The sequence below is a fragment of the Manacus candei genome, unplaced genomic scaffold, assembly GCF_025592945.1.
Source record: "Manacus candei isolate 608988 ecotype Guabito, Panama unplaced genomic scaffold, ASM2559294v1 h1tg000015l, whole genome shotgun sequence".
Lineage (NCBI taxonomy): Eukaryota > Metazoa > Chordata > Aves > Passeriformes > Pipridae > Manacus > Manacus candei.
This window is the reverse complement of record NW_026138063.1, coordinates 6,195,930-6,223,767: the sequence shown is the minus strand read 5'-3', so window position 1 is coordinate 6,223,767 and position 27,838 is coordinate 6,195,930. Positions and strand designations below refer to the sequence as shown.

At 35.5% G+C, this 27,838-nt stretch overlaps 1 protein-coding gene across 11 annotated transcripts in view; it reads right to left on the bottom strand.

Moving 5' to 3' along the window:
- Positions 1 to 27,838, bottom strand: part of NAALADL2 (N-acetylated alpha-linked acidic dipeptidase like 2) — a 466,113-nt gene that overhangs the window by 105,032 nt on the left and 333,243 nt on the right. For all 11 annotated transcript variants that reach the window (XM_051781725.1, XM_051781724.1, XM_051781723.1 and 8 more), the window contains one exon: positions 4,313 to 4,456. In XM_051781725.1, coding sequence (XP_051637685.1) covers positions 4,313 to 4,456 — 144 coding nt within the window. The remainder of the gene's footprint in view (positions 1 to 4,312; positions 4,457 to 27,838) is intronic.

Sequence of the window (27,838 nt, the reverse complement as noted above, 5' to 3'; positions counted from 1 at the left end):
AGCAATCGTGAAAAGAAAATCTGAGAGTATTGGTGTAAATGTCTGTAAATTTTCATATCCAGTATATCTGAATTAGATCAGACTTCCCTATTTAACATGTACTTCTTTGAAATGGCAGTAAGAGATACCTGCAGAACACTGTTATATTCCTATTGTTATGTACAGTGACTTCATATCTTGTAGATACAGTAACATGCACTGCCACACATTATGCTGGCATCTTTCTCTATTTGTTTTCTTGGATTCATGTTTAGCATAGCCCAAGTACCTAGAAATTATGGCATTGTTTGTGCACTGGTATCACAGTGTATGATGGCATGGCCAGAGTTTATTAAATATGGTGCCCTTTCTTTTCTCTGACAGGTAGCAAACTATGAAGGAGAAACACATATAACAAGAGTACAAGGCTGTAGCCTAATAGGAGGAGATATATATCCTTTTCATGTCCTTCCTCTGACTGAATAGAAGACAGGCTTGATTTGCACTAGTGCACCACTTGGCAGAGAACTTTGTCTTGGATGATGTTCGTGTAATATGGAAACTACAGGACTCTTCCAATTAATTATTGCTTTTGTGTAATTAATGATTCAAACTTCACATGATCAGAGTTGACTAAAAACTCAGTATAGTAAACATCTGACATGTGGAACTGTATAAAATAGATGTTTAAAGTATTCTAAAAATTATTCTTTATGTTATGCTACAAACCTTTTCAGTAACAGTCACTTCTGGTTATCTGATCCACTCTCCTTTTTTTGGCAGAGGAGGTGGATTTGATTGCAGTCTAAAATGTAGTCTTGCATTGCAGTCACTATGATGATTCAGTATTGAGCAATGACTGTATTGTTTAGGCTAAAAAAAGTTACAAAAGATTAAAAGGTTCTACCTAAAAAGTATTTAGATCTGAGTAATTTTACTCATTGTAGTAGAATCCTATGAGTCTTTGTATAGCTGGCTCTCTTATTCACAGTGTGTTTGATATCATTCAAGTTACTCAAACTATTTATGCTTTGGTTTTACTATTTTATAAGTTAAAATATAAAAAGAAATGACACCTAGGTGTCAGCAAAAGGGATGCAGAGCTGGTAAGAAATGGGATCTTCTGTTTATGTTAACTCCGTTGATATTTTCTGAAATAATACACCTTTAATAATCTTGGTTGATCTATACAAAGAGAGAAATGGGGTTGGATTTAAGCATCAGTTGGCTAAAGAAACTTAGAAGCCCTTAGGTGAGATCACTGCATGAGTGATCCTTTAAGTGAGATCGACACACTGCTTGCATTATACTTCCTGTCATTTGAATTCTATTGCCCAGGAGTATTAGGTCAGACCAGCTGCCCATCCAGTCCTTATCTCTAAGAGTGACCAACAACAAAAATGTGGAAAAGAATGGAAGAATAGGATGATGCCACAGACACCTGGACACTGATCAATAGTTAAATCCTAGATCTTTCTCATCTTCTGTCTTCTCAGATACGAATGAGTATGAAAACCAACACTTAAAACCAAAGAGAAAAATTACTTACATATTACTCATGTTTTTAACCACCAGACCTTCAAGTTTTCCATTTAACAACAAAGTATTTGGTCACTAGTGGCAAAAAAAGACTTTTTAAATTAAATTCCACTAAACAGATTTAAATTAAATACTCAACAGATTAATTGAAAAGGGATGATTTTCACCTGACTGAAATCTACCAACTGGTAGGTAACTTAAAAAACAAGGACAATTCACTGCAACACAGCAGGATTCTCTTCATTTACGTTTATAGGAGTGCTTTTGTTTTACAACCACCTTCACAATGTTCTAACAATATCCTACTAATATCCTATAAAAAAAGGAAAGCTTCAAAACTTTACAGCTTCTCTATAAAGCTTCACTCAAACTCCTTCTAATTGCCTATTTTGGAGGAAAAAATCATGGATTCAGATTAATGAGGATTAACAACAATGTACCTTGCTACACAAAAAGCAAATCTAATTACTAACTTCATCTAATACAAAACTAATAACTAACTTCAATTCCCACTATTTGCTTTGTAGGCTCTGAGCAGTCGATCTATCTCGGATGTTTGTTCCATATCCTCTCACTCATTCTGTCACATTTTGTCTCTTGAAAACTGCAAGGCTAAGGGGAAAAAGAGGCAATATGAGAAAACTATATATAAATGTTTAATCATTACTGATGAATCTGCTGTTCAGTTTTTGGAACAGACTGATGAGAGAATGATGATCATTTTATTCTAACAAATTTCAAGCCAACCAATCATCTGAATTGCTCATTCCCCTCTTTTGACAGATGAGTGATGAGTTCTACGTCAGAAGTGAAATCTCTCTCTTAAGCTTCTTCAAATCAACAGGAAGACTGCAAATTCAACGTTCACTGTTTTCAAATGCCTTGCTCTCTTCAGTGTTATCTCTTTAGTTATTACTCTTATTAAACAGTTCTACACAATTTCTTATCATAAGACCAGTTTTTTATCTCTTCCATTAAGGTTGCTACTGAACACTTCAGCACACTATATGCCCCAGCACATCCATAGTTTCACCATTACTTCAAGGCAAAATACATCATAAAACATTGCAGAATTATGCAAGGCTTCTTATTATAGTCCCTATTTTCTCAGTAAATTAAGAGTTTAAAAAAAAATCCCACATGGATTACTGTGGTTCAGAAGCTTTACAGAAAATCAGACACAGGCTGTTGTGTTCACTCAGAGTAAGCCACACATGGACTGGCTCTTACTATCCTTGGAATATTCTTTCCAGAAATTTTCCACCTCACAGAATACCTGTCTTCTCAGTGAAATAAAACAGACATGCCACACCTGTCACAGAAAAAGCAGAATAAGCCACCCTTTAGGTGATTCTGTCCTGCAGCCTCCACAAGGAGCTTTTTGAGAAACAGGCACTGTGAATGCTTTTATCCTTCTAAAACGAGTGTCATTTGCCAGGCCAAATTCATGCGTTCCTTAGGGCACTTCAGCTGTTTAAAATTCCAACAATACCAGCAAGCTTCACACATCCTACCTGGAACAGTAAAGCACTTCCTCCTTCCAAAATGGCCTTTTTCCATTTTCTACTGGTTGTGGGGACGATCAGTTCATCTTTAAAGTATCTAGTCAGCCATGCATGGAGAGCAATAGTCCTGCCTAACCACAGCAGCTTAAGCCATGAAGCAGGAGGTCTTCTGCCTCCCTGTTTAGTATGTATAACTACAAATGCTAACACAAGTCATAAAATTAATCAACCTTTTTTATGACTTGTTGTATTGCACTGCTATTCCACAATAACTTTCCAAAAGCAATAAACAAGTGATACAGTACACAAGTGATAGTACATTGGTTTTCCTTAAAATTAGCTTTTACTGTTGTCATCGCTGTTTGTAGCACAGGATACAGTGGCTAACTTAATCTGCTTCCTCCCCTCCAAGACCACAGCTTCAAATCATTTCATTTAAACAGGCATTATAAAAAAATACACCTTTTTTTCTGGATTTTTTTTATGGTGAAAGATGGACAGGTACTAAACAAAAATGAAGACAGAATTACTGAACATGCATCTCATCTAGAATGTTCTCTGGAAGCTGTTCCTTCATTGAAACACTGTGTAGTATCTTTGCTGGAAGACTGTATCCTCATTTTTTTTCCCCACACAATAGCAATAAGTTTGTTCAAGCACTAATCTGTGTGACTTTGCTAATGGTATTATATCTAAATATATACTCTGAATGCATTCCTTCATTTCATCTGTCTCTACTCAAGGTCTTTTGTTCTTATCATCAGGACCATTTTTCTGGTGAAACCTGGAGAAAAAGGTGCCTGAAGGTTCAGATAACAATACATTGTTTATTCTATACCAGATACAAATTAAGGAATGCAGAGAGACATACCACTGTTTAGAATTACAGTATTATTGTACCAGAGACAGGAAAAAACCTATACAATAATACTGTTCTTGGTGTTTTAATGTTAAAATCACATTCTTAATAGTACAGTAAGTCCTAACAAACAATTAACAAAACTACCTAGTGATGGTAGCTACACAGAGGAGGTTTTACATCAGTATGAAGAATTAGTGCTTAATATCTTATTCTAAGAGAATTATTTGTTTTTTAAACCAAAGCTTCCATCTGTCAGATTCTAGGAGCATAATTTTTAGGCTGTTCATAGTCCCTCCTAGAAAGGAGCTCAGCAAAACATACTCATGACCAGCTAAACCTCTTAGTTGTATACAGTTACAGAAAATGGATGTGGAGCCCTTGAGGAACATTCCATAGTTAGAGGGAAAGTGTACTTAGAAAGCATTACCTGTAGGTGGCAGCTGGAGGGGTGTACACCTATCTTTTTGGACACTGTCCTCAGGTAAGGAAACAAGTTTTCTGGCAAGCACAGCAGAAATTGGTTGTACTAACAGTGTTGTGAGATTCAGTCGATTTTGCCTGTAGCTTCCATCTTAAAAAATGGAAAGAGAAGGGCAATTTTGTAAATTAAAATTAGATTTCAATCCATCATAAACCAAATAAAACCCACAAATCTCTATAACACAGCTTAAAACAACTGACATAGATAAGCAGCTGTTATTTGGTACTTACCTTATTGAAAAAAAAAAAGTCTCTTCAAGACCATGTACCACAAAATTGCATGTGCATATTACAGTATTTGGGCAATAGTTCCACAGGAAAGAAGCTGACAAAGAGTCCGTGCAGATATTGGACTGTATGTGACTTAAACACACTAAATTAAATTGGTGTGTACTCAAGGAAACATTGAAAAATACAATTATTGATCAAAAATAACTTCTAAATTCAAGTAAAAATTGAACACAGTCTTACAGGGAAGAGCAGACATTTAAACTGCCCAGAATCATGTGCAAGTATCCATCTGCATTGAACAGTTACTACTGATTAGGCTTTATTTTGCCTAGACAAGTTGTGCTATTTAGTTCACCCTTTAAACGGTTTTAGTGCTATGACACAAACAAGCCTTTGTGAGAAATCTGACAAGAAAAACACCAAAAATGAGGCATGTTGATAATATACTGGCAATTTGATGAGATGTGCTTCCTTGCATGTACCAGAAACCTTGAAAATTCTGATATACACCAACCTCTTTGAAAGGCTACAAACTGGTCACCTCATTGACTCAAAGTGGGTTCAATGCAGCTAAGGTGACTCTCATGTATTTTATAAATGCAGGGGTGTTTCTGTGAAGGGAATTTGAAGGATCACATGAAGGAGACCTGAAATAAGAGGGTACTACTAAACAGACACACACATCAAGTGAAGTAAGGTATGGATCAGAAAGCCACTGACTACCTCATTTACAGCTTAAAGAACTTAAGAAGTCATAGCACAAACCTCTAAATAACAACAGATTCATGTAAATATTAAAATCTCCCTTCAACTGAAAAAAATGTGAGTTTCCACACACATCTATGTTTCTGATGAGACAATGAGATATTCTAGGAGACCAATTGAAAGAACTGGCAAAAGAAAACAGGCTAATTCTGCACATGGAAATGCTCTGAAGCACTTCAGGACAAAACATCTGTTTTTCTCAGCTATTTCTTCTGGCCAATAGAGGTATCATCTCTTCCCATGGAAAGCAAGAACGCTCTTGCAGACGAAAAGCCCACCATGGAAAGGGAGAGGACATTGATAGCCCAGGGCAGGACACAGTTCCAGAACAACCTGCAACACTCTCCAAAGCCTTCCAATATACCTGCCCCCACTGAATCATTTCCAACATTCAGCTAGAGATTCAGAATACAAGGCCTCCCTCTGAGACCTCCCGGAAACAAACACCATATTTTCTGTCGACATGGAGTTCTTTACTACTCAAAAGCATCCTTTACATCCTGTGTGACTGCAATCACAAAGGGAGGGAGCTATCAGAAATCAGCAGCACATGTTCTAATACATTTCTGTAAAAATACTATTAGGATTGTTATTGCTGAAGTACAAAAAAAAAAAAAAAATCCAGTCACAACCTCCAGTTTTCATTCTTTTTATGCTAGAAACTCCTGAGACTTTTTATAATATGCCGTTAAACATAATGTAAAAATTGAACAAAGCTGTATTATTTAAATATGGAAAAACAAAAACCATGGTTCAGCTTTAATACAAAGTGACAAGTGTTCACTTTGAAAGAATCAGGCAAATTTTTAAGTGGAAAGGTGAAACTGGCTCAAAACACTATAAACATCGTAAAATCAGTTTGCTCAGGCTTTGAGAGTCAGTTTCTGGAATCAAAAAACCCCCTAAAATGTCCTACAGAGATGGGCAATTGAGACATTATTTTCTGTGTAGTGTTTGTCAATCTGCAGACTGTATTAGAAGAGCAATGAGGCTCAAAATGTTTCAGATGAGAAGTATCTCTCCCTTCTCCAGTTACTCAGAATTTGAGCTTCACACCTGAATGAGCTTTGAAAGATACACTTTTGAGAACAACTTACAGGAGAAAACCCCACCATGTTTAAAAACTAATCATTTAACAATAGAAGATGGAATTTGATGTATGTGACAAATAGAAAAGAAATATATAAAAAGGCAGATTTAAGTTATCTGGGCAGATTTATCTGGAAGAAAAACTCTCTAATAGAAGGAATTTATAAAGACCTGCCTAGGCAGGTGGTAAAATCTCTACAACTGAAATCTTTCTAAAGAAAAGAGTAATCAAACATCTGTCAGGAATGACAGAGCTATGGCTGATGCCCTCCCTGAGGGAAGGTGTTGCATTAGATGACCTCTTGACATCTTTTCCAGGCCTGATTTCCGTAGAATTCTCCAGTAAATGAACTTTCTGAACCATTAAAAAAAAAAAAAAGGCATTATTGGAACTAATATTAAAAAATGCTTTTTAAAAAAAGGAAAAGTGAGAGTCACTTTCCCTCTTCCAGGCATGTAATAGCTGCCAGGAAAGTAGCCTGCTAAGAGGACTGAGGAAAGCTCTCTGCACCATGATCAGGTTTCAAAAGTGAAAGACTCAAGACCAGTCCTCTCCAGTGCACACTTAAAAATCTGGAGATTTCTAGGGCTGCTAGTTAAAGCTCAAACATTCAGTTTTTAAATACTGACTGTGAAAAAGTGCAGTGCAACTTCATAAAGGAACCAACATATCGAAAGAAGTTTGAGAGTCTTGCTGGCACTTTCTCTGCTGGATGCCAAACTCTGTGGAGCACAGAGTGCTTTCAGGATCTGTGGAAACAACAAATGCTTTGAGGATAATTTAAATTTGACATTTTGCTTGTAATGAAATTTAGTTTTATAGCATGAAACTCTTCCAAGAAACAGAATTCCTTCTCTGCAAGTCTAACAATCTAACAGTGCCAGGCCTAGAACCACTATTAATTTTAGAAAATCTCTAGAGAACATACTGTAAAGCGAGAAGAAAAATATGGTAATCAATTATTAAGTTAATTTTAGGAGCACAAACAGAGGCAATCTTTAGAAAGTTTCTTCGCAGAAAGCAAGGCCTGCATTTCTACTTTTGCAGTGACTGTGTTTTATGTTTTCTTTTTCAAAGTAAGCACAAAGAGCACCAGCTTCCATACTGCTCCGTTTGGGACACACATTTGGAAGCCAGGATTTCATAGTGATCCATCACTTAACTTACTGGTATTTGTAACATGTTCTGAGAATTCTGAAAAGCTTTTATGGGGAGAATTTAATAGTAACACTTGTGCACCATATGTCACTCAATTCTAGGCTAAAGTACAATTTTAACATCGTTTCAGTGACTTTTGTGAAGACTGAAAGATCAGAGCACATGAAATGAGAGTTAGTCACAACACCTTACCTCTCTAGTTAAAAGAACGTTGCGTCACCCACAGCTTCTTAGTATTAGCAAATAGGCTTTTATTTATATTTCTCTAAGAAGTTTTTTGCTACATGAATCAATTTTCTGTTAACTTTTGTTTAAATTCCAGATTCAAAAGAAGACTGGACAGAATATTGTATTTCATCATATCTGTTTATTAAAGTCACCCTCTGCCAGGATCTGATAAAACAAAAGTTAACAACTAAAACTGTCTAAAAAGTTTACTGATAGAATTCATCAAAATAATTCCTTCTAAGACCTGAAACACTGCTTTAAGGATGTTCCCCCCAAAAAAAGAGGAAAAAAAAGTATTCTGACTGAACACTGAACCATTATTGTACATACCCACATCTTTGACTTTCTGCTGCATTAATAATAGAGCATATTAGTTTTGAAATATCTGAAATGAATGGCTCATTAATTTTTCACCTTAAGCTTAATAGAAATTTGACAAACAGTTTTATGCTGAGAATAGACACTCCAAGCAGGACTTCACAGCACATGATGGGAATAAATTAGAGCATAAAAGACAGAATAATGTGAATTTGGTCAAATAAGATGGTTCTGTCATTCAATTGCCTGAAGTGAAGTTAGTTCAATGCATTTCCGTGAAAGTGGTATTTTTACATTTAAGGATTCCCAGCATAAATTCCTTTGTCAGCGCTTGATCTTGTATTTAACATGACAAAAAAAAGATGTATAAATTGACATGTCATAGGCATCTATATTCTTTGTGCTTTGAACTCGTACACAGCTTCCCCCCAACTTTGCTGATAACACTCAACAGCTGTTATCTTCCACTGACTCTCATGTAGTTAGGCACAATGATTTATTCTTCACTGCAAAATCAGTTTATCTGTGGTTTTTCTGATTTACCTCTATCCAGACAAAGGGACTGTGCAGTGCCTACAACAGGGAGATTCCACCAGCTGGTTGGTGGCTCCAGGTACTAAAACTCACATCACTACTGGTAATCATAATAATTTTGCCGTGCAGCAGCTACTTGATTAAATCTTCAGCTACAGTTGCTAACAATACTGTCGATGAGCAGCATTTTTAAGATAGACATAACTCTTCTAACTCAAAAAGACTTCAATTAAGCCTTCACATCCCATTTAATCTCTGATATGAAATGTATCCATCAGCTACACGTCACAAAGTCACTGACTTTTTTTTCCTTCCTAAATTTTCTCTTTGAACAAAGGAAGAAAAATAAACTGATTCTGGCTGTTACTTCTTGCTGTAAATGGATACAGTTAGAATATTGACCCAGAAAACCTGATGCTGTTCTGCAAGCACTTATGAACAGGAAATTCTGTGAAGGCTCAGCCCTGCCCCCACCTGCTCAGTGTTTGGACTTTAAAAGTCAGATATATAGTTTTCTGCATATGAAGTCAAAAAGAGACCTCTTCCACTAACAAAATTGGTGCTGAACACCCGATGGTGTTTAAAATGGCAGTAAGAATGGATTTTATTCATGGGAAGGAGAAGACCATAGCTTCAGACTTGGAGAGTATCTTGAGATGTAGAAGCTAAAAAATACCAGCAAGAGTAAGAAAAAAGTAACTGATACAGAAAAATGTTATTCAAGAGAAGAGCAGAACCTGGAGCAAATGCCTCTAGAGTAGAACTGGTAACAAAAGTTTCCCACTATGTCTTTATTCAGTTCTCTATGAATTATCCACTAGAATTACAGTGTGAAACATATGTCACTTTTGAAGTATTTTGCTTCATAGCCACTGGTAGAAGCACGGAGAAAAACATTTTTTCCTCTTTTGTAAAAAAAAGAACTTTGAAATTCTGCAACCAGGGATTTTAACAACAGCCACATGTAAGGGCTTTCAAAACAGCTTTGCAGGCAGCAAAGCACGAGATGATGAACTGCTCTGCCAATTACAACAACATTGTGGCAGCTTGAATTTCAGGATGCATGATCTCAAGTGGGCAAGGGACACTTAGAACTGTGTGCTGATTTGAGATATGAGTGAGAAACATGTCTGTGCCTATAAAAGGTTTATGCACATTTACAGAAAGTACAGAACTGAAAGGCAGTGAGGATCACCTAGAAGGGAAACAAGCCACTGAGAGTTCTCAGAAATGATCTGAAAAAGATTTTCATTTTTTTCTTAGCATTGGTGATGGATAAAAAAACTTATTTAAAAATAAGTTTTTAAAAAAAGTCACGTTCCCATGATTGCAGGAGTTGAGAAAATTTTAGAAGAAAACCGAAGATGTCACACCACCTATGATAAACTCCCCAGTTAACAACACCATACATCCACTGGTACGTACCCAAAACCATAAAACTATAGAACAACTGATTTTCTTACAAAGTATATTTACTGCATTCTGTTTACATCACATTTTATCAATGGATTGGATGCAAATCTGTGTATATATTACTCAAGAGTGTCTCTTTAAACAGATTTCTGTCATCCTTAAAAAGAAAACTAGTAATTCTATATCTGATGTGAGAAAAAATACATCTACAACTTGCTGTCATCTTTTTCCCTCCCTCACAAGGAAATGTTCTTAACCATTATGAAAGAGGAAAAAAAAGTCACTCCCCTGCCTCTTAGTGCAAATCACTCTTGTCTTAATGACTACTTAATGTACTTTAAAAATACTGTCTTGTTTCTTTTTAAGATACATAGAATGAAAAGCAACACATTTATTGTGTAAAAGCAAAACTGCTTTGACACACTGATGCATAATCATCTCATTAATTTCCCTGCTTCCTTCTGAGAATATTTAATACATTGGCAAGAATAAAAAAGAAACGCAAAAAAAAAATTCACACATCTCTCACCATTTTGAATCCCCCTTTTCATTTAGCTTGTTGTAGTGGGTAATACTTAAAATGACATATAAGTGGCCAAAATGGAGCAAAATTACATAACACTTCTACGCCAACTGACAGGAGGTAAAATTTTTCCTTTTTAAGTATCCTTGTGTAACCACGAAGCCATAAAAAGGAAAGAGCAATTCTTCCACATAGTACAAATAGCTAAAACATATTTTTATGTTCTAGTAACAATGGAATGTAACAGAGGAGAAAGGATAAGATAATTTTCAGGTTTTCCTCTGTTAGAAAATGCTCTCCTTGCTACTGAGATGAAAGAAACTCTCCACTGATAGCAGTTTGGTCATGGGACATACAAATCTCTGTCCAAACAGGGGTGGTGGATATTCAAAAGGGTTGACAGAAGTTGCCTGCCTTACAAGACAAAAAATAAATTGTTCTCAGCACTTTAAAAATAAGCTTATTAAAAAAAATCCAACAGTCATAAACTTCAGCTTCTGCACAATTTATTCTTTGCCATGCATGCTGAATTCAAACCAGAATCTTCAATACTTTAGTATTTAATTTTGGATTCTATTTGAGGTGTTCTTGATAGCAAAAGATATGCTTAGCATCTTCTACCTTCATTAAATTTAAGAACACAGGTACTTCCCACCGTAAGGGTGTGTGTGGAAATAATCAGTGCTAAAAAGATTGGAAACGCTCAGAAAAATTAGCCATGTAATGAACTGACCACAATCTGCTGCAACCAGTTATCTGAGTCTTAAATTGGATAATAACTTATCATTAAGGACCGCAAAAATAAATATTAAGATTCTTACTTAAATTTTATATCTTTGTACCAAATTAGCAATTTAAACACTATATGATAAAATAATTCTACAAAAAAAATTATTGCTGGTATTTTTTATTTTCCTAAAATATGCAGAGGTATTAATCCAAGCAGTTTAGTAGAACTGCTTGAAGCGATTGCTCTGATATTCAGAATTACAGCACTATCCAAAATATTAAATATCAGACACATACTTGGACTTCTTTTTTTTAATCTTCCTCTTAGGGCAAAATTACTTCATGAACCCCATACCTGCAAGTCTGTGCATGAAATGTAGCTGCTTGTTGCTCCCAGAAAATATATATTTCCCAGCCCATTAACTACACGATGTTCTTGAACTGGGATCTGGAGGGAAGCTCGTGTGTACGTGGGTCTGTGCATGAGGGAACACAGATCAAACTGATGGACTAAGATGTGACAGAGATGGCTTTTAAAACTGATATATTACAGAACATTTTGAATTCAGGAGCCAAACACATTACAGAACTTGTTTTCAGTTTCACTGACAAAAAAATTCTCTCCCTCTTGTGAAAAGGATCCAGGCAGGTACCAAGCAGGGATATCCTGCTCAGAAACGGGAATACTGAGTCACAACAGCAGAAAAAGCACACAGCACCTCCTGCAGGAATTATGTTTTCACCACTTCAAGAAATAAGGAACTTCTGGCACATTCAAGAGTTAATGGGTTGGTCTTATGGTTTGCTCCCTTCTGAAATAAACCTTGGTTTGCTACACTGGTGAGGGCCACCAAGACAAAACCAACAACAAACACGGACAGGAGACATCTATATGGATTTCCTTCCCTCCAGTGATGATGGACACTACACACAGTAAAATAAGGGTCTTGCTTTATGTGAAATATGTTTGCAGCAGCCAGAATATACATCAGGCAACATATGCCACCGTTGTTCTGATTATGAACAAGCGTAGAGTCCTGTTTATTCACAATAATGAGATTTATTGTTATTAAAAATAATAAAAGCCCTATAACACTCTACAAGGAATGTAATGGAAACAGAAAATCTCAAAGAAAACACTGAAAGTGACAGGTTTAGGATGACAATTATTTTGTTTATAGCATGTAGTGAACATTGCAATAACTCAGAATCACGTGCATATGTTGTCTGTGGTACAGCATGCTTTTCTTAAAATTATATATATCTCTGATTCATTCTTCCATATTTGTTTAAAATCTGGAAAGTCACATTTTGGCTTCAGTTTGATGACATATGAGGTCAACCAAGGGTGTGGAGTCTCCCCCTTTTCCGACAGCCTGTTACTTACTCCTCTCCCTACACCACAGTGATGTTTCAATGTCCACGTTATGAACCAGAATCAGCAAACTTTAAAAAAGTTCTTTAAAGCCAGATCAGCTCCCCAGCCCATATCACAGCAGTGCTCCTAATAGATAAATGAGCAGAGTAAGAGGTAAGGTAGGACCAAGGAGGTAAATGGTGTTGCTGGAATTCCTCCAGTTCAACACAAAGTGACTGTTCCAAGGCACAGAATGACATTTAAACATGCACATGAATTCAAATGCTACTTACAGTTTAAAAAAAATAATTAAAAAATCTTTATATTTTCCATTTTCTCTAGGTTTTTTGAGGTATTATGGGATAATTCAAGAAAACCATTTAAAAAAACAAGGCCTCTAATATTTTGTCTGAAAACGATACATAATTAATATGTATCTTCTGTTTTAGCAGGTTAAAGAAGATGCAGTGTTAACTTGTCTGATCTTAATGCCCAAAAATTTGCAAAAGAAGATCAATCTATTAATAATACATGTCTATTAATGCAAAATATATTGATACCATTTAGCTTTGTTTTAGTGGACCATGCAACTGGAATTGATGCTCATTTTCAAGGTCAGTTCTGACTATATGTATGGAAAGCATACAAGAACTTCAAAAAAACCCCAACAAACAAACTCTATCTGCTTTTATTTTGTTCTAAAGGGCTTGCACTCAACTAAAAGTGAAACACAGAGAAGAATCTTAAAAAGTTAGACTGCAATGGAAGTGTTCAAGTTCTCGGTTCATCTTTAATTTATTAATCTTCCACCTGCAAGACCAGATAAAGTAGATATATTTGGTCACGTACCAGTAATAATTTGATTACAATTACTGAAGAAAAAGAAATATCCTGGCAAGTCAATCTCAAATGACAGTTTTCCAGTATGAAGACGTAGATGTTCTCAAGATTCCTATTAATCCTATTTATAGTACAAAGTGGAGAAAGAACTATGCTTGGAAAATCCTACAATTCTGAATCTATGGAAATCCTTGTAACACATATTGGCTTATTTCTTGAATTACAGAACAGAGACAAATAAACTATAATCTATTTGCAGTGCTCCTCAGAGATATAAACACTGGTATTTAATTTAATTAATAACTTGCTTATGTATTTGCAATGTTTTATTATGTTCATGCTGACTAGTGTAACTGACGGATTCAGTCTCAGAAGGCAATTACAAACACCCAGGAGAACTGGATTTTATTTTGTGCACAACAGCACATTCTTTGTGAATATTAATTCAAAACTCCAAGCAGAGTCTTTGGCCCTAAATGATTTCTGAACCATCTCTTGTAAGAAGCTTTGCATCCTCAAAAGAGCTTGTGCAACCTGAGATGAGCAGGCAAAATAAATAATTTTGTTTAAATAACAGAGCTGAAGAGCTAGTTAACGTTTAGGTTAAACTCCCTGAAATTCGAGGACAATTTTAGTCAGGAAGACCAGAAGCAAATAAAATTTTTAAGGAAACAGAAATAATTCCTTGAAGAAAATAATTCCTTATTAAAGAAGGGTAGAGTAGTAGCATAATTTAATATCATATTTAAGGTCACATTTTAAATTATAAGCCAGTGACAAACATATATTCCTGCATATATTTTTGTAAAATGCTACTTGAGACTATTTTTCTAAGTAAATATTTAAGAACAAGAGCTCCACAAATACAATAGAGATTACTGCCAGTTACAGCTACTAAAATTCAGCAGGAAATAAGCATGTTATAATCTGAATTATGACTTAACACTAAGTTAAACAAGAGTGACCCTTTGAATTTTTTTTAAAATATCTATTTTTGGCTGGTTTGTATTCACACACAAAGTAATGCACTCACTAGCAGTAACCTTTTAGTGGAGCTCTGTAGTCTCAGGTTCTTAAACGGAGAATAACCTCCAAAAGAACAAACTCTCTAACAGAGTAAAACAACTTGGAAAGACAAATAGAAAACATAGCACTAAAACCATGGAAAAATACTGTGAAAAACAATAGGAACTTTACAGATCAAAAATAAAATATTGAAAAATAGGTATCATGTTCTAGAATTTTATGCTAATACAATTTTTTGGAAACACCACATTTCACAAGCAAAATATCAGCAGGGAAGTTCCATAGATTTTTTTCCCCATTCTCTAGGCAGGCTTAAAGCATTGTTTATAATTAACACAAATGTGTCACCCTTACTCATTTGCAGTCCCTTCTCCTTTTAAGAGAAACAAGAAGGCCAGACTCTCTACAGCTCCCTCAAAGAACAATCCCTTCCTGGTTCATTTCTTACTGCAAGATTAGAAGCACATGGCAGCATTCTGAGTTCCTTCTTACACGCAAGACCCGAGATCTCTCTCAGGTCATAGGCAAAGCAGGAGATCCATTCCCTTTTTTTTCTCCCCCCCATTTTTACAGAAAGGAACTTGGGTTAGTAGAATTCCAAAAGAGTTGTGGAGTAGAAGAAATCAATATCTAGTTTCATTTTGACTGTTACCCTGAAGTTTAATGAAATTTAAATAATACCAAGAAGTATATAGAATATCTCCTGGCAGAAATGCCTATGCAGATCTTACTCTTCATAGCAGTGATTAACTAAATCACTGAACACAAGGCAACTCTCCTCTCTGTTGATGTTGTTGTTGTTATAAAAGGAGTGGTACTGAAATACAATAAGTACTAGGAAAGAGCTTGCAGCAAGTAAATTGTTTTCACAAGCTGAAACTGCAAAGGACCAGACTGCTTTAAAAACACACAGGTCTGGGGAAGATGTATTAATCAAACTTTGTGCAAGAGCTCCACCAAGAAGAAGACCTGTTTATGTTAAAGGTCAGTATCAAGGACAACATTCCTTGTTTCATTTATTCATCAAAGTTACAGATATTTGCAATGGTGGTATCTTGAAAATTTCATAAATGTAGACAGATCTAATAAACATTCTCCCTTTCAAGGTCTTACTGCTAAAATTTATTCTGTGATATCTCCAAGGACTACCTCTGTCTCTGAAAGATGGGACCTCAAGGTTTCAAAGATTCACAGCATCCACATCTATCAAGAAGACTTCTGACATGCTTGAAGTTAGATATGCAGATACAGATATGGACTGTAAAAGTATTTGGGATTCATAATTCGTGTGTGTGTCTGGATCTTAGGGTAAAGGGCCCTCATTTGGGCTTCTGGTTCACAAACTTTGACACCAGGAAGAATTTCTTCACTGAAAGGGTGGTCAGGCATTGGAAGGGACTATCCAGGGAAGGGTTCAAGAAACAACTGGATATGGGACTCAGTGCCACGGTCTAGTTGACAAGGCGGGGATTGGTCAAAGGTTGGACTCAATGATCTTGGAGGTCTTTTCCAGCCCAAATGATTCTGTGTTTCTCTAACTAAGGCAATGTGATGGCACAGCCACCCAAACAGACTTTATTACGGACACACACCCCCACACACCAATCCTGGGTCATATGAAACACAGAACCCTCCAGCTGCCATTGACATGTTTCTGGAGATCATAGTTTGGGAAAGTAAATTGTACCCATAAGTAGAGTTAAGAAGCTCTGATGTGATGCTGTACTAACACAAACCTCACCCAGGATTTTTTCAATGAGAAAGACATGGTGTTACTCAACTACATCACTTAATCATTATTGTGAAGTTCATTCAGCACTTGTTTCAAAATATGTTTGTTAACCTAAATCTTGATGTTGCCTATATTGTGATTCTACTATTTTACTGTCACAATGCAGTTCCATGAGTTTTTTGTCTTAAGTTACTCAAAGATACAGAAAGCTGGTGGGCCATCAGAACAGCTCTACAGGAGGTGCTCTCAGCTCCATCATATCGATATCTAAAAGCACAAATAAACATAGAGAAATATGGTTCATTGAAAGAAACACAAATATAAAGAACATATGGACTATTAGAACAACATGAGTTAAAACAGTTATTTTCATAAAATGAATGTGTCACAAGTAATCATCACTTCGTGTTATTTTGTCTCCTTCTCAGTATTGGTGGAAATAAATTGATGCCACATTTGTAAATTCAATTGGCACTGTTTCCCTGAAGTGACAAATGATGCATTACATGATTTGCCTCTACAATATGTAACACCATTCTTTATTGTCACAGGTACTGTATTTCATGAGAGTGTGCAAACTAGCATTTGCAGTTTTATAATAAACTATTTTCTGTCAATAGTGCTGTAAGAAAGTTGCAATTTGTCCTCAAGTATCTGTTTTCTGCTCAGAAACAAATATTTATAGCCACTCAAAGATCAAATATCATTTTCCCATGCACTCACTGCAGTCAACACTTTGTTCTCAAACCTGGTGTCCTGCATGAGGGCACTTCAGTCAGTGAGACAGAACTGAGTGAGCAGTTTAGTTATCCATCACTGTTCATTATAAGGCCAAAATTCAAGTACTACTTATCACAATTGCAGGCTACCAATTTTACTGCCTGTGGTTCAACTGCAGCAAACAAGTCGAATATTTAAGTAATGACAGATCAGAGGGCAAAAAATACCACTTTAGCCTGTAGGTAGAGCTGACCTTTTCTATTGTGCTTTTACCTCATGCGTGGCTTTTGCACAAAATTCAATGCAATAATCATGTGGAAAAGGTATTTAATGCTGTGAAACAAGCAAAAAATTACTATATGGAAAACCATGAGCTATTGCTTTGTTCCAATTCTATTTTAATAAAAAATGTTTTTTTCCCCATCTTGGTTTAATCTGGTTAAGCAATTCTAAATCCTGTTAATCTCTAAAAATGAACTGAAAATGTAGCTCAGGACAAAGCACGGAGAGGGCACTTGAAAGATATTCCATTACTTTCCTGACAGTCACAGTCAACAGTGCTGAGTACAGTCACAAAGCCAGCTGCTGAGAAGATGCTACATACATTTTAACTAAGTAGAGGCATATATGTAAAAGATTGACACTCACATTGATTTGATAGAAAACAGAAATGAAGAAAACTACTTCTTTTAAAAAAATCTGGCCTCTTACTTGGTTTAGTTCTCACAAAAATCCAATCCTACTTAGGAGTAGCAGCTGAAAAAGTAGCACTGACTCTTGAGAAGTGTCAATGGGCTAAGAGAAAACACAGAAAAAGGAAATCTGAAGCATCAATCACCCAAATTATTTAATATATTAATATGATTTTGCTACAGGCTATTATTTGTCTTCCTTACAGAATGCTGTTGTACACATACTTAAATGGTATAAGACCTGTATTGATGAAACTTAATGTATCTATAAACCCACACAACTTAAGGACAAAATTAGATTTTGTTACATATGTAAATCCATTTAAATAATAATTTTCCCATCAGAGCTTATTGAGCAGAATAAAATATTGCCTTAGATTAACTGGTCTAATTATACTTCCTTTAAAATCTGTTCAATACTTTTCTGTCTCCTACTGTAAGTAAGGAAATATTTCAAATATTCCAAGTTAACCTCTACCTTAAGTATGTTCCCCTCTGAAAAATGGGGTGTTTTCCACCACTGGTTGGAAATGTATTGTTCCCTACATTCTGGCTACTGAATTTTAAAATTAAACAATTTTCTTCTGTTCCTAGGAAGTCTTAGTCAACATAACACAAATCTCTATAAAAAACCTCAAATATGAACTCAATTACTATGATGGTTTTTAACTATCCTTAACTTGAAATCCTTCATATTGATGTGCTCTTTGGACTGTGCGTGGAATTAAATTTTTCAAGCTGTAACTAAAAAATGTGTTTTATAAAGGAAATATATCTTATGTCCAGGCTTGATATTATAAAGTCATTCCACTTCAATCAAAATCTTCTTAAATCATCCTTGCACCATTTCTCACGGGTTTTGAAATAAATGTGTGGCTTCTTTGGGAGGTACTGGCTACATTCAGTGTGCATGGAAACTGCATTAGGAACCCCAGCACCCAAAAGGCTCTGCAACCCATAAAGTATTTCCAGAGGAGGAAATTAAACTGTGTCTGTTACACAACTCGGGGCAGCTCCTGAAGGACAAGACCGATGTGCAAGAACTCCTGCATGGAAAGGCAGCCTATACTGCATCCTCCTTAACCCATTTCTTAACCATAAACACACTGAGATACACAGATGGCACCTTCTGCACAAGCTGCCTCAAAACTCTGTGTTCCCGGCAGGAGAAACTATTTTTATTATAGTCAGAAAACTTGACACTTTCAACACCAGCCAACCACCTGAATCAGAGCTGGCAGTCTGCAGCTGGAAATTTCCTCAGATCAGAAAAGCAAATGGCCCACTGAATAATCAAGAGACTGAAATAATTCAGACTAATTTCTGAAACTTTGAGTGCCTCTTCAGAGCAACTTCTATAAATACAAACCCCTCATTAGCTCAAGTGTTGCTCCATGAAGTTCTGCACCAAGGATCCTCTCAGCTGTGGTGCTTCCTGTCTGTATGCAATTTAAAAAGAATGGTGAAAGCTATACCAGAGCATTGCCTCAAGTTGGCACATGTAGCCATTCCATATGGAACACACCTGCAATTGATAAGCTAAAGGTATTTGTTTAAATCGCAAAATACTGGAAAAACTCAATCAAAGGCACTGCAGAAGCACCAATGATAATCAAGACCCAATGCATTTCCAGTACATACACTAAAATTATGAGCTTGATGTCACAGTTATTTGACTTGAATTACGTACAATCTTGCAATTACAATTTATTAGATTGTTATGCCCTAAAATTTCAAAGCAATATTTCTAATAAATGGTGTACATGTACCTTGAAGTGGCAAGAAGAAATTAAATTACAACTACTATAGATTAGTTATTGTGACAGTGGCTTTCTTCAATCTGCTCTGGTAATTCTTTAAAAATGCAGGGTTTTTGTTTTGCCTTTTTTCTTTTTTTAATTAAGGGTAACACACAATATTAGAGAGCCAAGTCACAGACCTTCTGAAAAGTAAAGCTGTCTCTTCTAAGACAAGGGCTTGACATTAAAAAAAGCTCTGAGAAGTCTCTTGTCACATCATAGGTTGATAAAATTAGTAACCTCAACTTAATAATTATTGATAACTCACTAGACAAATAATAATATTAGTCAACCTCTAAAGCAATGCAATTACAATAAAATTTCTGGCAGCTACCAACGATGATCTATGTGTGCTAAGAGTAAAGCTGTGCCTACTGGGTTAGAATACCACTCATTTAATTGACCTATCCATAATTATGACAGTGACTTAAAGAACATAAAGCGATAAAAGAAAAAAAATGTATCTGCAAGCTTTTCAATTTTCCTAAAAATACTCAAGAGATTGAAGTCAGTAAAGCAACCTTGCAAGTCCCCAATTCAATAAAAACCAATACATCTCTATTTACTGCTCTGCTCAGGTTCATTACATAGAAGTGATATTATTAAAGACCGTAAGAAACGTGCAAGACTCAGACTTCTAAAATAACCAAACCAACAAAAGGTTCCCAGTAAGTTCAACTGTCACAGAACTACATGATGTGGGTTGAACTACTCACCAAGTGTGATCAACAGAGAGGGTGATGTCAACACAACTTAAAATGCAGGGAAAATTAGATTGGCCAAGGATTACAGCTCAGGCAAGTGGTCAAGAAGGATATCTACATACACAAGAGGGAAATGCTTATTAACACTGAATCTTAAATCACGGTGAGAGAATTTATGGTATCTCGCAACTAGAGAAAGATCCAGAGCAGGACAATACATTTAATCATAATGACTATCTTAAGTGAACAGTGCTTTAAAAAGAATGTCGAGAAGATATCTATGGACCCATATCCTCAGAAGAAAAAGCTGGAACTTGGCACTTAACCCAACTCAGACATGCCCTGTTCCTGCCATGGCTGTATTACAACGCAGTGTAAGTTGCAAGGGAATCCCAAATGAATTCTGGCAACATTTTCATCAGTAATACTCAGGCATCCAGGGAGTTCATACTTCCACAGAACTCTGCATTTAGCATCTAATACTAAGTACAGAGGTCACCTATATTCATTTCTAAAGTAAGTTCTGGAAGGTGGCTGTAAGTGTGCTCAGGACACTAAGATAAAGAAATCGTGCAGGCCAGGTAAGCTGCCACATTTAGTGAATATGGATTATAAATTCACTGTAGGAAGAGGAAGTGCCTTATACCATGGATCTGTAGGTAGAACCTGTACTAACATAAATGGATTGTCACACTCTACATTGATATGAATGAGTTCTTAAGTAAAGCCCAGAGTTGAGTCAAGCTTAGTTATTTGACAGGCTGGCTAACAGAAAACATACTGACAGTGGAGACTTTTCTCTATATACTTATGCATTTCCCAGATCAAAGTCCAAGCTAAAAGCTCTCTTAAAAGCAATTTATTGAAGTAAAGAGGGTGGAAATGGTTGTCAAAGCTTTTACAGTGGTAAACACCTGCAGGAAAGGAATTCAAGATTTCAAAAGCGGTGCAAGTTTTCAATTCATTTCACTTCAAAGACAAATCATTCAGCCCTGCCTTAAATGTGTAACAGTCATTTTCCTGTTTGCCATGTGTTCAACTTAGAAGGAACTTTTCTTTAAATAAATAAATAAAAATCAGATTACATAACCTCCCTGTAATATCTAAGGTTTCTTACATGCCATGTAAGAAATGCTTTCCTAATTTACCTTATAGTAAGACTTCCCTTGTTCTCCCTTTCATAATGGGAGGTTGTTGAGTTCTTGGAGTTTCAGCCCAAACTCTCTCAATAATTCATCATCCCTTACCTACTCCAGGAAGACTCAATGGCACATAAATGTAAAAGGTAACTATTGCTGAGCATCCGACTTCAAATATAAACATTCTGTTATGCATTAAGATAGTTAATCTTTCTTTTTTAAGTAATATTGTACAATGTTGTGTTACAAGACCTACATAAACTGAATGTATGTTCACAGTCACAGGATCAGATCAATTACTAGTATGAAGCATCACAGTTTTACTGCAGTCAATTTATACCCACTTATGAACTGAGTGAAGAAACATTCATATTAACACTCTAAGGTCAAAATACTGAAAATGCAAAGGAAAGTTTGGGGTATAGCCTAAAACATTTCAAGGAATGTTCATTTTCAAAATGCATTTTAACCTTCAATGAAATAGGGACTTAAAAATTAATTTCTGAAAATGATGCGGAGTTGCAAATAATATTTCAAAATCTTGAATTAAATATCCATTTGTGGTGCTCCGTGTGCAGGTAATGACTCTGAGGTTTACACTCAGACAAGAACTGACTATACTTTTAAATAATTAACTCCAGACAATTATAATACATTTAAGTATGTTTGGTACTTCCAAAATCCAAGTTCTTTTCAGGTTGTTTTCAAATGGCACATTCATGTTAGACACAGAGACAGGAGCGGATGGATGGATGGATGGATAAATACAGTGTGAAATATTCTGCACTACTAATGGAGCACTACTCTGTGTGCATAAAAATCAGTCAACTATAGACAAAATAGCATCTGAGCATTAGACTAAAAAATAAAATCAAATACAGCTGTTGCAGTATATCTATCAACATCTATTTTCAAAGCAAAAAGAATGAGTTCCCTCTGTATTTCAGTGGGATTTTACTAAATCTAGCCAGGAAACAGTATCTAATCCAAAAGGAAGACAGGCTCTGTATGATAATAGAGAAAATAATATAAGCAGAGGTAATGACAGCAGTGAAGGATGTGTGGACATGCATTGGCAAATTGAATTAATTCCCAAATACCCAACTTCAAATCATTTTCTGAAATGCTGTTGCACCAGCTACACAGATGTGACATTTTTTATCTCTATTAACTTGACCTTGCAGTAACTCAGAGGTGGAAAATTCTGACTGAATTCTCACTCTGAAGTCAACAGTAAACTCCTAAAAACTTTAAAATGGCAAGAATTTTAGACTGTATCTCCAGTTCTAGGAACCACTCCATTATTTTTATCCTATAAAAAGGAATGACTGGTGTTTTCTGAAATTTTTAGTTTATAATTAATCTTAGGTGACTAAGAATTTAATCCTTTTCATTTTTCAATAAATTCAATAATAGAAACTTTGCAAACACTGTTTATATGTAACACATTTGGTCTTTTTTCCATTCATAACTTGAAAGAAGGAGCATATAATCTCACATTTATCTGGAATATCAGACTTCACTCTTTGGGCTTTTATAAAACTCAAACCAGTTTGCCAGTGAGAACAAAAGGACTTTAACATATCAGACAAATTAGAACACCTCAACCTTTCTAGAGGGAAAATTTTTGCCTTAAAATGTTTAACAGAAGGTAAGAAAATTATAAAATTAACATACTCTTGATCTAGCTTCCTGGGTGGAATGTGCAGAGATTTGGAGGAGTCAACATGTTATCTTTCAAGTGAAGTAGTAAAGGACATCAAAGATTACAGTGAGGAACAAAAGAACTTGAGTTGTCAATGCTATGTTGGTACAAATATATGGAAAAACACATGCACCTCAACCAATACAGACAACCAGATAGGACAGAACCTATTTTAGCTAATTAAGAGGCAAAGCACTTCGACAACAGAAAGAGAAATTTTATTGTTGCCTAGATGTTTCCTAATGTGTCCTGAAGATTGTCTAATTAGCCATTTATTTCAAACAACACATGTAATGGGGTTGACATATTGACAGTGTGAAGAATTCTGTTGAGTAATCTGCACAGTGTACAACTGAGACATATTTTCTGCAAAAAGAAAAAAATAAACAAAGTGACCTTTTTAATTTTCAAAGCAAAATTTTCTTCATAAACAACGAGTGCCAGATGGGAAAGGGCAAAACTCATAAGATAAAGTATCTTTAAAGTTTTATGATTCTGTGATAAAATACTGAGAACTAACGAGAGAGGCAGGTTATTTAAAAGAAATGTTGCCCCGTGCTTAGAGTAAGAATACACTCAGCAATCAGTGCAAAACAAAGCAAGTACACAATTCCTGCAGCTGCAAAGAACAGGCCTGATGCTGCACCACTGAATTGTGCTGCAGGCTGGGATTGTCATACCTGTAGTTCTGTTATGTCACATTCCATTAAAAGATTTCCAGGGCACAGTTTGAGAGTGTGAGAAAAAGGAAAATATGCTTCTCAAAAGAAGAATTAAGTACTTGCTTTGTTTTGCACTGATTGCTAAGTACATGACTTCAGATTTTGATTTCAACAAAACAATCTTCCGTATGATAATTCATCTGTTTTCCCTGAAAAACTCAAACTTTTTAGAGTACCATAGCTATTAGGATAGGAGTGGAAGATATGCTTTATCAGCAATACTGTACACTGAGAGTCTCAGTGAGTATCTGCAAATATTTCAAGCTTGCTCTAAGAAATTGTCAAACTGCATTTTCCCTGTTAGATTTTTATTTTTGGTTTATTATTTCAACTTGCAATACAGGATTGCAAGGAATAATAATGTCTATGTGAGATCCATCTTGGATATACTAAGAAACCTGCTGAAAACTGCTGTTAAGTTTAAGCTCTAGGCAACATTTAATTTAAATTGTACAAAGAGCTATAAGGAATGAATTTCAAATATATAATGAAGTAAAGATTAATATTTTAAGTAATAGATTTATGGACTTCTCATTTTAGGACTTTTAAAATACATAATTGGAAGGAAAAAAAAAATTACGTGCCATGCTAGCAAAAATAGCTTTTGCTCTTTGTTTTTATCTTGGATGATTACCTATGGATAAAATAGCAGAGGAAAGCCACAAGAGGTCTGCATTTAATGTTTCATTTTATTTCTTCTGTGCAGAAGGAAGGAAGGAAGGAAGTCTTTAAAGAATCTGTAAACCAGAACAGAAGAAGGAATCATTGCTCAGGATGATGAGGCAGACAAAGCCATTTGTACATTTACAGCCAAGGGGATAAAACAGATGAAAACGAAACACCCCAGTGCATGGCCACCCTGAGGTCATAAGAAACATGAAAATTTGCTCATGGGATAATTTAACTATTGAAGCCACTTAAGTAGACATTTGACATTGAAAAATATTACCTAAAGAAATCCAAACTTCCAAGTAAATTGGTCAGAGGTAATGGAGTTTCCTCTAACCTTAAATAATTTAAGCTTTTCTTAGATGAACAGAAACCTGGGTACCTGCTGCCATTAACTAAACTCACACATTTTACAATTGATCCTGAAATTAGTTCTCCAGATTGAACATCATAAATTTAATCAAAATTATCTTAACCCTAAACTATCTTTGATAATTGTCACGACCGATGCGTAAAAAAAATTATAATCACTTATTAATTCTCAAACTTTCCAGTAATTATCAAAGATTTCCAGTACTATCCAGTAATATCCCATCTAATAATATCCTTAAAACCTAGTAAATCCACTAGCTCTATTATTTTATTAAATCTAAGCAAAATCAAAAATATGTAGACGTGTTTTTGAAAGGCATTTTTTAAATAGCATTAATAGTGTCCAAGTGGACACAAAACCTGTTTTCTAAGCAGAATTTGCCACTGTACCCTCACGTATACACAAATAAGTTTTTATCCTGAAAGCAACTATGCAGTGTGAATCCCCTACATGGGGTACATTCACAGCTCAGTTATTCAAGCACACAAAGTCTCAGCTGGATTATTGTTCCAATTTTAAGCCCCTGCACTAAAACATCCAGCAGTTGGCTAAAACACAACAAAGGAATTGGAAAAGGTAAGGAGGATTTAATCTATAGCAAGCATTTAATAGTGGGAACATTAAAGTTTTCTTCACTGCCACAAAAATAAAGGAAAAGAGATGTTAATTCAAAGAAAATGACTGACGGAAGCATAAGAAAAACACACCATCAATAGAACATACAAGCCACTGGCCTGATATTCTCAACTCTGACATTTTGCCTGACATTTCTGAAACAACTGAAGCTTGCCTTCCACAGGTGTCAGGCATTTCCTTCCTCTCTTTAGTTCAAGTAAGTGGCAGACATGCCCTGTGAATTGCACTTTTCTGGATGAGCAAATCATTCTCTGCAATTAGAACATTAACAGTCTCTAGTTGAGAACAATTTACTGAATAAAGCTTAGTTTTTTCAAATTACACATGCAAGATGTTGAACAGCCACCAACCTCAATCAGATCAATGGACTGAAGAGTCATCAGCACTTTTTAGGAAGCACTCCATAAGAATTAGAGCATCTTTATCCATCAGTGTTGGGAAGGCAATGTCAAAAGGCAATATTAGAAGCTGCAACATATATTTCCTTCCATACACTCCTTTCAAAAGTGTCCTACAGTCTAATTTACAGTATCAAGGAAGGCATAACCTGAAACAGAAGTAGGTGAGTTTGCTATACACTACCTAAATATATTGGAGCTCTAATTACCCATTTGTGCTTCTAATTGGTCTCACACTCAAATCACCACAGGCACTACTGCTGACATTAGCACCCACATCCAGTCAGAGATACAATGTATGGGCACAATTACAGTTAGAACAAGAAAGGTAATTCAGCTGTAGAAGTGCCCCTTCAAGCCCTAAATCATCCTGAATATTGCTTGGTAAATTCTACTAATGTAGTTCAGAATAAACCATCCTTTTCCTCACTGAAACTTAAGGCTATAGACTCTTTCTTCTACATTATTTAAGCATGGATATATGAAAAAAATCCATCAGCTTTTAGCTAAAAGGGAAATCCACGTTTTCATATTTTGAACAGAAACAAGCTCACATCAAAATCTAGCCCAGTACACATTAGTGCCTCAGGTCTGTATCTGGATGTTTTATGGGTATTTATTTAAACATTCAGTTTCTTTTATTCCCTCTGCTTTACTCCTTTTTTCTTTTTTTTTTAGGATAAAAATTTCAACATGAGCTTAAATTCAGTTTCACAAATGACAACATGTGTTTGAGTTGGAGGCAATTTCTATTATAATAATTACTAAAATATTAAACCTCTCCAGTCTTGAAGCCATAAATAATTTCACCAACCTATAATCAGCCAATTTGCAAAGATAGCTGTGTCATGAGGACATCTTTTAGCCAATCCATTTGCCTTCACAGAATCACAGAAATGGTGAGGTTGTAAGGGATCACTGGAGGTCATCTAGTCCACTCCCTGCTCAAGCAGGGTCCCCTAAATCACGTTACTAAGGATTGGCTCTAAATATATCATAGGATAAACAAGATAATATATTGTAAGATAAATATATATTGTAAGATAAATCATCTACTTCTTAAACTTGTTTTAATTAATCAGATAAAGCATTATTGTTATTTCCACTAAGAGTAAAATTTCCACTAAAATACAGTAACATCTCTACATTCATGCAGCAAATAAACCAAAAGGAGTGCAAAGGAAAAGCAGCATATTCCAATGGGCAAAAAGAATGAATCCAGGAATGTGTCTCCATCTAAGTTTATGGTCAGGAAGGACTAATCATTTGACCTCTGTGCATTTCTCTGCACAACTCATAAAATGGGAACACTAATATCTCTGGTGTTCAGGAATTCCAAATCTCAACATTTTTTCTTTAAACATGTGACAACCAATTAAAGATTGTTCTAACTTGTCAGTACAATGATATTAAAAAGTCAATAACTGTCCAAAATAGGTTTTTTTTTTTCCTTACTTGTAAGGTTTCTTAGATAAACTGTGTATAAAATACACATCAATTTGCTACTCAGATTATCTGCGAGCCTTTTAAAGTTTTTTTTTTTAAAGAGACTGAGAAACAATAATTATAACAATTTAATTCTTCAGTGAACAAGTAGTAGGTGTCTAGAGTCTTACTGGAAGACAGGGAATCTGAGTACTGCAAAGTCATTTTTTTAAGCCAGTTCATGGTCACACATACCTTCTTATCAAGACCAACTATTATTGGGATATCAGTGCACAGCTACTAATAGTTCTACTTTACTGGTCTATCAGACACAGCTTAAGAAAAGATCTACAGATCCTGACATACAGATAGTAGAATTGGTACCCATATTTCAGAAAGCCCAACTGATGAACCTGACTGTCAGATAACTACTTTATTCACAAGAACTTATCTCAGCCAGAGCATTATAGTGAAAGCAAAAATGTCTAAGGCTCAGAGTAACTTTCCTGTGCCCAAAGTCTTGAGCAACAAAATTAATAAAGAAAGC